The 10,997-nt window shown below is 59.9% G+C and overlaps 1 protein-coding gene across 1 annotated transcript; it reads right to left on the reverse strand.

Moving 5' to 3' along the window:
- Positions 1-6,177: 6,177 nt before the first annotated feature.
- On the reverse strand, positions 6,178-10,952 carry TMEM82 (transmembrane protein 82). The gene is made up of 6 exons (XM_036445974.2): positions 10,796-10,952; positions 10,592-10,664; positions 10,220-10,394; positions 9,115-9,532; positions 6,896-7,083; positions 6,178-6,449 (listed from the first exon to the last, which is right to left on the reverse strand). Exons 1-6 carry the CDS (start codon positions 10,884-10,886, stop codon positions 6,360-6,362), a joined length of 1,035 nt encoding a protein of 344 aa, XP_036301867.1. The 5' UTR covers positions 10,887-10,952; the 3' UTR covers positions 6,178-6,359.
- Positions 10,953-10,997: the final 45 nt, after the last annotated feature.

Genomic DNA, 10,997 nt, shown 5'->3' on the forward strand with positions numbered 1-10,997 from the left:
CCAGCCGGCTCCTTCCTGGCTGAGCAAGGATGCCTCCCGCTCTGGAGTAAGAATCCCTGCCGGGCTGGTTTTTCCAATGGTTAGGGTCCCCAAGACCCTCCAGTGCCGGCCCGCACATTGAAGACCCTTAGGTTTGCTCCCAGCCAAGGGCCCAGGCCTGGATTGCAGGCTCGGTCCCTGGCCCTGGTCAGGGGGCATGTGGGAGGCAACCGGTCCATGTCTCTCTCTCACATTGGTGCTTCTCTCTCTCTGTCTCTCCCCCTCCCTCCAAGCTAAAAACCAATGGAAAAATATCCTCCCGTGAGAATTAACCAAACAAACAAACAAACAAACAAACAGGAAAACAGCTTCCCTCCCGGGCACCGGAGACGGGAATGACCCTGGGAGGAAGGTGACACCCAGGGGTGTTCAGACACTTTAGGGTGTAGAACCCCCTTTCCAAGTGCTCTGTTGCCCCAAAAGCTTTTAAAACAGAAAGTGCAGCTGCCCTCCTCCATCTCCATGCTATCCCCAAGCCCCCTCGCTGCACCCCGTGGGGGGACCACAAGGCACCAAAGGATTGATGGGGGGCCTTGTCCAAGGTCACACAGACGCTGGGCCCCAGCACCCTCACCTTGAGGAAAGGTCAAAGGGGAACGTGGGGGTCCAGCTGCCACCACTTACCTGCCACCCAGCAACCCGGCCACCTGTCCCACCTCTGCCGCCGCCGCCGCCACCACTGCCAGGCGGAGGAGGGCCGTGCTGGCCCAGGTCCCCACCCCGCCCGCCCCGGGTGTCAGTGTCACCTCGGCAGGTGCCAGGCTCCTGCAATGGAAACCCAGGAAGTGCACCGAGAGAACACACGCCTTTTGTCCGCGCTCAGAGGCCCGCTCCCCTCCTCCTGGCCGCCGCCTCGGACCAGCTTTCTCCCAGGCAGCTGACGAAGAGGCTCAGGTGGCGGCAGGGACCCTGGGGGGCAGGGCAGGGTAGGAGGGAGGTGTGGCTGTCAGACCCAACGCAGGGGGACCCTGGCCACTGTCCAGCCTGCGGGGGGCACGCACCTGCCGCCCACAGTGGGAGGAGGGCTCTGATCCAACCAGCACCGATGGGCACCGGCTAGGAGCTGGGCAGGAGGCGAGGAGCTCGAGGGAATCAGGTCAGACACAATCCATCCTTGTCCCCAGGAGCTTACAGAGAGGCTGGGGCCATCAACCCATCATCCCCATCGTGTAATTACCAGGGAGAGGTGTGCTCGGAGGCAGCGAGGTGCAGGTGAGGGGGGGGGGGGCAGGCCTCCAGGGGGGAGGGGGCAGATGACCTTTAAGCCTAGATGAGGAGGAGTCAGGAGAAGTTGGGGGAAGGGGAGGCAATAGGGAAAACCTGGGCTTTGAGGTCAGACTTAGGTAAGGTGACCAGACGTCCCGCTTTTGGCGGGACTGTGCCGCCAAAAGCGGGATGTCGGGTGACCTTAGACTTAGGCTTCGCTCCCAGCTTTCTGGTGCTGGCTGTGACCTTGGCCAAGTCCTTGCCACTCCAAGGACTTGGCAGAACCGCCGGGCACAGAGGCCTCTCCCGTGGTGGGAGTCGGCTCCATGCATGCAGCACTGGCCTCCTCCCATCACCTCGCCTGGTCTCTGAGCTCTCGGTGCACATGGTCCATGGGCCCTGCAGCTAGACCTCAGGACAGGGACGGGGTTCCCTGAGCTTCAGTCCTGGGGCCCGGTGGCTGAGGAAGGGAAGCATCTGAACAGCTGCCCTTCCCCTTGGGCTCCCTGGGGTCCGGCTCAGAGCAGACTGTCAGTCCCAGCCTGTCTCGGCCGGGTGTACAGCTGCAGGAAGCTGGACATCCAGGTCAGGTGGGGGTCACCCACTCGCTAGCAAACAGCCCCTCCCCAGGCCTCACAGCTTGGTTCCCTCCTGTATTAGCGCTGTGACCTTGAGCAAGTCACTAATCTCTCCGAACCTTGAGCTTCCTGATGGGGAGAAAATAATCAACTCCTCACAAGGTTGTTCTGAAGGCTGGGGTGGTGGTGGTGGTTAGGGAGTTAGATAATGCAAGAAAAATTCACAGCCGAAATCGGTTTGGCTCAGTGGATAGAGGGTCGGCCTGCGGACTAAAAGGTCCTGGGTTCGATTCCAGTCAAGGGCATGTACCTTGGTTGCGGGCACATCGTCAGTAAGGGGTGTGCAGGAGGCAGCTGATCAATGATTCTCTCTCATTGTTTCTAACTCTATCCTTCTGTCTTTCTCTCTGTAAAAAAAAAATATAAATCAATAAAATATATTAAAAAAAAAAAAGAAAGAAAGAAAGAAAGAAAGAAAGAAAGAAAGAAAGAAAAGAAAAATGCGCAGCACGCATGGGGGTTGTCACTCCTCAAAGAGAGTTGCCTATTGACAGTTCTGCAAGTGAAATGCAAATGTGCTCATCTTTCTCTGCCTGGGAACCTGCCCCCTCCCCCCAGAGGTTCCTGCTCCATTGCCCAAGCTGCTGCCTCGTCTCTGTCTCTTTACTCACATCGGAAAGGTGTGGTTGAGGCGGAGTTCTAGTCCCTCCTGGCGGGAGGGGCACCAGAGGCCACGGACAGGCTCTGGGTTAAGTGCCCTCCCTCCATCTTCTTGCTCAATCCTCTCAACAAACGGGGAAACCTAGGTACAGAGAGTAACTTGCTCAAGGTCACGTCCATTAGTGAGCTTCGTTCAAACCCAGGTCAAGTTCATAGAGCAATGTTCAGAAACCCCGTGGGGCCTACCTCAGCCACAGCGATAGCCTTGGCGATAGATTTTGCTCGGCTGGCTCCCTCGGTCCATTCAGGTTCCTCAGTGAAGCCCTCTAAGAAGCAGCTTCTAGGATGGCTCCCGGGGATCCCCACCTTCTGCCAAACCCTGTATGACCCCCTCCTCTCAAGGGTGACTTGCTTCTAACCGATGGGGCACAGCAACAACAGTGGGAAGCCGCTTTTCACACTGGGTTACAGAACGACGGTGACTCGTCCTGCTGTTCTCTCCCCCTCTCGTGCTTGGTTGCTGGAGGGAAGCCAGCCATCAGGTGGTGAGCTGCCCTATAGAGAGGCCCATGTGGCAAGAACTGAGGGGTCCCCTGCCCAGTAGCCACAGGGAAGCCGAGGCCTGAGGCCCGGGAGCCCAGGAAAAAGTGAATCCTGCCAACAACCATGGGAGTGAGGTTGGGTTTGGGTCCTTCCCCAGTCGATCCTTAGGATGACAACACAGCCTCCCCCAGCATCTTGACCGTGGCCTGTGAGAGACCCTAAGCCAGAGGACCCAGTCAAGCTGCACCCAGGTTCCCAACACGCACAGAAAGTGAGACAATACATGTCTGTGCCGAGACCGGTTTGGCTCAATGGATAGAGCGTCGGCTTGGGGACTGAAGGGTCCCGGGTTCGATTCCGGTCAAGGGCATGTACCTTGGTTGCGGGCATATCCCCAGTGGGGGGTGTGCAAGAGGCAGCTGATCGATGATTCTCTCTCATCGATGTTTCTAACTCTCTGTCTCTCTCCCTTCCTCTCTGTACAAAATCAATAAAATATATATTAAAAAAAAATACATGTCTGTTATTTTTAGCTGCTTGGTTTTGGGGTCATTTGTGGTGCAGCTGTAAATAACAAAAGACCCTCCCTAGCCCTGTAGCCTCCCATCACTCCATCCCCTTACCAGATGTTCAGTAATTACTTGTGAATGAATAAATAGAGAAAGGGATGTGGGACACCCTGAGGGACAATGCTATCGCTTAGAAAAGCCAGAGGGGTGTGTGTGTGTGTGTGTGTGTGTGTGTGTGAGGGGGCTTAGGAGAGAAGTGGCTGGTTCCTCCCAATCCCAGCTGCCCCAGGGGTTACCATCATGCCCACGGAGCAGGGAGTGGGCACTCTGGTCTCCCACCTCCTCCTCCTTAGGATGCTGGTCAGGCCCAGGTCTGGGGTCTCGGGGTTTCCGTGGGATCAAGTCCCAGAGCCATGCCCCTGCTCCAGGCCACCCTTTTGCCTCTCCGCTGCCCTCTAGACTTCGGCCCTATTTCTCTGTGTTTGGAATGTAGATTTGCTAAATGCCTCTTTCAGAGTGATCTAATGTTTATACCCTGGTTGGACTTTTCACAAAAATAATTGAGTAGATAAGAAAAGAATCCCATTCCAGCCCACGTGGCCCAGGTTTTGTTTGGAAAATGGTCCCTGTGCCCATAAAAAGGAAAGGACCTCGAGTCCAATTCCTCCCAGCTCGTCCCCACTGGGTGCTAGGCTGTATGGGGCCGGAAGGTCAGGGAACCTTCCAGCAAAAAACGTCAGAACAGTTGGACCTGATGCCCAGTCTGGGTCCAGCAAGGGGCTGGCCCTGTGCCCGCCTAACGGGGGCCATTTCCTCCTAGATTGGGACAAGCTTCCTGCCCAGAGGGACCGGGGTGCCCTCCCAGGCTGAGGGGGGGTGGGTCCTATGTTGGCGGTGGAGGGACCCTTAGGCCTGTCCCCACCTCAGCTACTCTGAGGCCGGAAGGCCTCTCCTGGGGGCGGGACAAAGCAAGGGGTCAGAGGTGGGGCTCAAGCTGTGAGTTGGGTGGCCACTCCTGGAGGAGCTAGCTGGCACCCCCATCCAGCCTGGGCCAGCCTGCCCTGTGTGCCGGGGTGCCCCAGGGGGAGAGTGAAAAGTCCTAGGCTGGACTGTCCGCTCCAGTGCAGCCTTTGGTGACCGTGGCGGCCTTTGCTGAGAAGCCAGACCCGTCGGAGCCTGGACTCCTCCAAGAACATTCTCCAGCCTCTATCCCAGCTGCCCCAGCGCTGTCTCTCCACCCCTTGGCAGCCGGGCTGGCCGTCTCCTTTGCCCCCTGAGGCCCCTGCTGGGCAAGAGCCCCAGCTGGGTCCCCAGGGAACAAGCGGCCCCGCAGGGCTGGGCGTCTGGGCCCGGAGAACGGGACTGTGATGGAGCCTCGGCCACCCCGGACAAAAGGTGGCCAGAAGCTGCCAAGAATGGACCTGCCCACCTGTTAGTGTTTCTGGCTCCGATGCGTCAACAAGAAGAGGAAGCAGGAAGCATGCAAAGCTCTTGAGCTCTGGGGGTAAGCCCCTGGATTCAAACCCTGACTTTGCCGCTCCCTGGCTGTGTGCCCTTGAGGACGTTATTTAACCTCTCTGAGCCTCAGTTTCTGGATCTGTAAAAGGGAATAACATGCCCTAGCTGACTTGGCTCAGTGGATAGAGCTCCAGCCTGCGGACTGAAGGGTCCCGGGTTCGATTCTGGCCAAGGGCACATGCCTGGGGTGCAGCTTGATCCCCAATGGGGGATGCGCGGGAGACAGTGGATCCATGATTCTCTCTCATCATCAATGTTTCTCTCTCTCTCCCCTCTTCCTCCCTGAAACCAATAAAGAAATATATTAAAAAAAAAAAAAAAAAAAAAAAAAAGGAATAACAGTATCAACCTCTTGGGGCTGATGTCAGAACAAAATCAGATTACTAAAAAAAGCACATAGCCGAGACCGGTTTGGCTCAGTGGATAGAGCGTCGGCTTGGGGACTGAAAGGTCCCGGGTTCGATTCCGGTCAAGGGCATGTACCTTGGTTGCGGGCACATCCCCAGTAAGGGGTGTGCAAGAGGCAGCTGGTCGATGACTCTCTCTCTCATCGATGTTTCTAGCTCTCTATCTCTCTCCCTTCCTCTCTGTACAAAATCAAAATCAATAAAATATATTAAAAAAAAAAAAAAAAAGCACATAACCCATGGTAGTTGTTCTAACAGGCTCAGAGGGGGACAGCAGCCTACCCAAGGGTACACAGCAGGCCAGCAGAGGCGTCTTCTGTACCTGCTGGAAAAGCAAAGGCCACGAGGCGGACGGAGCTGAGTCGGGAAGCCTCCTCATGGCCTTAGACAAGCCAGGGGCGGGGGGACCTGAGGCCTTCTCAGCATTGCGTTCCCTCCAGCTGTGCCTCAGCCTGGGACGGGACAGGACGGCACCGTCCACCCAAGATGCAGGTGGGTGCTAGCGCGCGTCCATCCGCCGCACCCACCGCCTCCTCAGCCGCCTCCTCAGCCACCTCCTGACACACATCCCGGGAGCCGCCCGGCCAGGAAGCTGTGGAGGGAGAGGCTTGCCCCGCTGCATGCTCAGGACTCCGGCCACAGGGTGAGGGACCGTCTTTATTGTCTGAGGGGAGCCCAGGAGCCGGTGGGGGAAGCCCCTGGGGCAGGGCTCAGGGCTTTGCGCCCACGGCCCACCCTGCCTAAAGGTTAACCCCGGGCGCCCCTCCTCACCCCACACCCTCCCCTCCCTCTCAGGGGGCTCCAGTGCGAGTCCAAGTGGGGCCACCCTGCCCCCAGCCGCCAGGCGCCATGCTGTGCGGCCTCCAGTGAGCCTGGGTGCAGAGTCCTCTGCGGGCAGGTCAGGAGGGGGCCGGGTCCTGCGTCTGGGCCGGTGCTGAGGGCTGGGCCTGGCTCGGAGCTGACATGGAAGGCCTCTGGGGCGAAAACTCCTGAAGGAAGGAGCGGGAGGAGGATGGAGGATGGAGGATTCAGGACCTCTGGGGCACAGGTCAAAGGGTAACACCAGGTGAGAGAGGGGATCCCCAAGAGAGGTTTCCCCAGCTCGCCCAAAGGAATATTTTTTCCATCGATTTTTAGAGAGAGTAGAAGGGAGGGGGGAGAAAGAGAGAGAAAAGAACATCCAGGTGAGAGAGACCCAGCGATTGGTTGGTTGCCTCCCGCACGTGCCTCGCCCGGGACAGGGGAACAAGCCCGCAGCCGAGGTTCGTGCCCCTGGCTGGAATCGAACCCAGGACCCTCCAGTCCATGGGCTGACACGCTAAGCACCGAGCAAACCAGCGAGGGCCCGGCTCTTCTTGAACCTGGGCCCGGGAGGCCCCGGCTGTCCGGGGCGGGGCAGGGCGACCCTGCGGAGGGAGCCCAGGGTGGTGCCCACCTGGACCTGGCAGAGGCCGAGCAGGGCGCGCACGCCCAGCAGGCACCAGAGCTCGCCCAGCAGGGAGACGAGGACGCCCAGGAGGTCCAGCCAGCGGCCCACGGTCAGCAGCAGCACGAAGAGGCCGCCCATGCGCACCAGCACCGTCTGCACCTGGCTCTGCAGGCCCGGGCGCTGCCGCTGCTCCTCTGCGGACACACCGGACACACCGCCGTCACCCACGCCTGCCGCGGCCGGCACCCACACAGGCCCGGCTGGACCCGGCTGCACCTCCCGCGCCCCCTCCCCCTGCAACCCCTCTCCCTTGCTGGCCGCACCCCCATATGCTTGGAGTCCCCAAAGCACCAGGCCCTCTGCCTCCCGGGCCTCGCTGCTCGCCTGCGCCTCCCGCTGCTGTGCCCCTCCTGTGCTCAGGACAGAGCATGCCAGCCTGCAGCCCAGCTCCTCTCCTGCACGTCTACGCCTCACCCCTCAGGAGCCTGTCCCCTCTGCCACGCAGATCCCCACCCAAGGCACCTCGCCACCCCACTGCCCACCCGGTCCCGGCCACCTTCATCTATCCAAGCAGTCTCCTCCCTGGGCTCCTGGCTTGTTTTATCTTTTTAAAATATATTTTATTGATTTTTTTACAGAGAGGAAGGGAGAGAGATAGAGAGTTAGAAACATCCATGAGAGAGAAACATCAATCAGCTGCCTCCTGCACACCTCCCACTGGGGATGTACCCACAACCAAGGTACATGCCCTTGACTGGAATCAAACCTGGGACCCTTCAGTCCACAGGCGGACACTCTATCCACTGAGCCAAACCGTTTTTGGCTTGTGTTCTTTTGTAAATATATATATATATATATATATATATATATATATATATATATATATATATATATATATAATTGATTTTTTTTTACAGAAGGGAGAGGGGTAGAGAGTAAGAAACATCAATGAGAGAGAATCATCAATCAGCTGCCTCCTGCACACCTTCTACTAGGGATGTGCCCACAACCAAGGTACATGCCCTTGGTCGGAATCAAACCTGGGACCCTTGAGTCCGCAGGCTGACGCTCTATCCACTGAGCCAAACCTGTTTCGGCATGGCTTATGTTCTTGACCCTACAATTCAAGCGTCTACTCAACAGCTCACCACCTTCCAAAGGCGTCCGTGAGAGGAAGCCCTCTCTCTGCGAGCAGCCCGCCAGCACTTCCCTCGGCGCTTGGAAGAAGCTCACGCGCCTGCCTTGTCTGAGGCCCTGCTGGGTGTGACCGGTGCCCGCACCAACCTCACCTCACCCCTGACTCTCCCCTTCACTCAAACCCGCAGCACCTGCGTTTCTCTGCTGTGCAGCGAGCACACCAGGCTCTCTCCCACCCCAGGGCCTTTGCACCGGCTGCCCTCGGCCTGACCGCCCTTCCTTTCCCGGCCACCCTCACTCTTTCCAGCCCATCCCACTCTGCAGCCAGGAGCCTCTTCCTAGAGCCCAGATCTGACCAGACCCCCTCCCACTCTCCCGCTCTCCAAACCCTGCCCGGTCTGGCCCACGAGGACTCTCCATCAGACCCCAGGGAACCTCATCAGCCTCAGCCCCTCTCGGGTGACAGCCACACTCAGCTTCTTCCCGTGGTTTGAGGCTGCCGTGCCCTCTCACCTCTGAGCCTTGGCGTACAAGGTCATGTCCCCCCCACACCTCTCTCAGGGGCTCCTGCCTACCCTTCAAGGTCCAATTCCAGCACCGTCTCCTCAGCCCTCGCTGAGCTGCCCCACCACGTGGCCTCTGCCACAGGCTAGGCGCCCTGGGGGGGTGGGGGCGGGGGCTAGCTTGTCAGCCTCTGGAGATCCAGGACAGTGCTGGGCCATCAGTCAGAAGGATGTGGATGCCCAGCGGTGCCCGGCCCCCCCGCAGCCCTCACCTTGCATGTATAATAGATGACCAGCAGGGGGCACCCCAGCCCTCACCTTGCATGTACAATAGATGACCAGCAGGGGGCACCCCCAGCCCTCACCTTGCATGTACAATAGATGACCAGCAGGGGGCACCCCCAGCCCTCACCTTGCATGTAGATGACCAGCAGGGGGCACCCCCAGCCCTCACCTTGCATGTAGATGACCAGCAGGGGGCACCCCCAGCCCTCACCTTGCATGTACAATAGATGACCAGCAGGGGGCACCCCCAGCCCTCACCTTGCATGTAGATGACCAGCAGGGGGCACCCCCAGCCCTCACCTTGCATGTAGATGACCAGCAGGGTGTAGCAGATGGTGAGCGGCGTCCAGAAGCGCATGGCCTCCGAGGTGGTCAGGAAGTCCTGGTTGATGAGGGCCACGGCCGCCAGGTCGCCCACGGCGAACGCCACGACCAGGGCGCGGCCCAGCAGGCGGGGCAGGTCACAGGCCCGGGCCAGCAGGCCCAGGCAGACCCCGCAGTAGTGCTGGCTGCTGTGCAGCTCGTAGAGGCGGCAGACGTGGCGCAGGAGGCGCTGGGCCTGCGAGCTCAGCAGCGCGGCCAGCCCCAGGCCCAGCAGCAGGTTGAGCGTGCGGTGCGGGGCGCCCTCCTGCAGGAAGCTCAGGCCGCAGGTCAGCCCGCAGCCCAACGAGTACTGGCCCAGCAGGCACAGCTGCAGCCGCTCAGCACTCCCGGAGCCCTGGCGGGAGGGGCAGAGAGGGGCCGCGATGGTGGGTCCCCTCACCCCGGGACACGGAGGGCTGGCAGGGCACAGATGCTTCCGTCTACGGGAGGCTGGGCCCCAAAGGAAATCCAAGAGGGAATACTGGAGTCAAGCCCTAATGCACCATTTCCTTCTTTCTTTCTTTCTTTCTTTCTTTCTTTCTTTCTTTCTTTCTTTCTTTTTAAAAAAATATATTTTATTGATTTTTCACAGAGAGGAAGAGAGAGGAATAGAGAGTTAGAAACATCGATGAGAGAGAAACATCGACCAGCTGCCTCCTGCACACCCCCCACTGGGGATGTGCCCGCACATGCCCCTGACCGGAATCGAACCTGGGACCCCCTCAGTCTGCAGGCCGACGCTCTATCCACTGAGCCAAACTGGCTTCGGCCTAATGGGTCATTTCTTCCAGCTTAATTCCCATCCTGGTTGTTACCTGGGACCCACGTGCTCGCGGAAGCGGTGGTGGCTGGGAGCCTTGGAGACCTGGGCTTAAGCTGACTCCCCTTCCTATGGGTTACCTCCTCTGAGCCTTCGTTTCCCCACCTGAGACATGGGGCTACCCCAGGCCTTCCCCCCTGGTTGGGAGGCTCATGGGAGGATGCCCTCAGACGATCTAGCATGCGGGCCAGCAGCGCGCACCCACCCTCCCCCGGGCCTCACCTTGCCCAGGGACAGCAGCGTGGACACAGCCCGGAGGGAGAACTCCAGCACCACCAGGGAGGCCACCCGGGGCCCCACGAGGGTCAGGATGAGGGCCAGCCCGGGCAGGTGCGCCGTCTCCAGCAAGGCCCACCGGGCCTGCAGCCGCACCTTCTCCGGCCGCCATTCGGGGTTGCTGTGGGGGTGGAGGGGGTGGAGGCAGAGTGGCAGAACCACCAGCCTGGGCCCTGGAGGGGGTCCCCGGTCCCCGGCCACACTCCCTGGCCGGACAGAAGGTCTCCCCAGTCCTCCCTCAGAGACCAGAGTCACAGCTGGGGGCCCGGGGAGGGGGTGCTGAAAGGGCCTGGGGGTGGCAGGGCAGTGGGCACTCACTTGGCACAGCCCACGAAGAAGTACACCTTCAGGAGGCTGCTCAGGACGGAGACACCGCAGGCCCCGATGAGGCCTGACGGGAGGGAGAGAGAGAGGGAGAGGGCGTGCTCGCAGGGTTAGAGGAGGGGCAGCCGAGGGCTGGGAGACCTGTGGGTGAGTGCCCAGAGGGAGCAGGCCCTGGAGGGGGCAGGAGGGGGCGCTCACCTTTCAGGACAGAGTCGAGGAGGAGGCCGGAGCCCCACTCGAGGGAGGAGAGGCCCGGGAGCCAGGAGGGGAGGGCCGGCAGGGAGAACATGGCAGCCGGATCCAGCCAGGCCTGGGGCCAGGTCTGCCCCAGAGAGGCTGACGTCACAGGGCAAAGGTGCCGGTGGAGAGGGAGGTGGGAGGGGTCAAAGGCCCGGGGCTG

This window comes from Pipistrellus kuhlii, unplaced genomic scaffold (assembly GCF_014108245.1).
Source record: "Pipistrellus kuhlii isolate mPipKuh1 unplaced genomic scaffold, mPipKuh1.p scaffold_m20_p_2, whole genome shotgun sequence".
Taxonomy (NCBI): domain Eukaryota; kingdom Metazoa; phylum Chordata; class Mammalia; order Chiroptera; family Vespertilionidae; genus Pipistrellus; species Pipistrellus kuhlii.

Coding starts and splice junctions, on each gene's coding strand:
- TMEM82 (XM_036445974.2), bottom strand. CDS start 10,886: ATGTTCTCCCTGCCGGCCCTCCCCTCCTGGCTCCCGGGCCTCTCCTCC. Junction 10,665..10,795: donor CCTCGACTCTGTCCTGAAAG/GTGAGCGCCCCC, acceptor CCCTCCCGTCAG/GCCTCATCGGGGCCTGCGGT. Junction 9,533..10,219: donor CGCTGCTGTCCCTGGGCAAG/GTGAGGCCCGGG, acceptor CCCTCCCGCCAG/GGCTCCGGGAGTGCTGAGCG.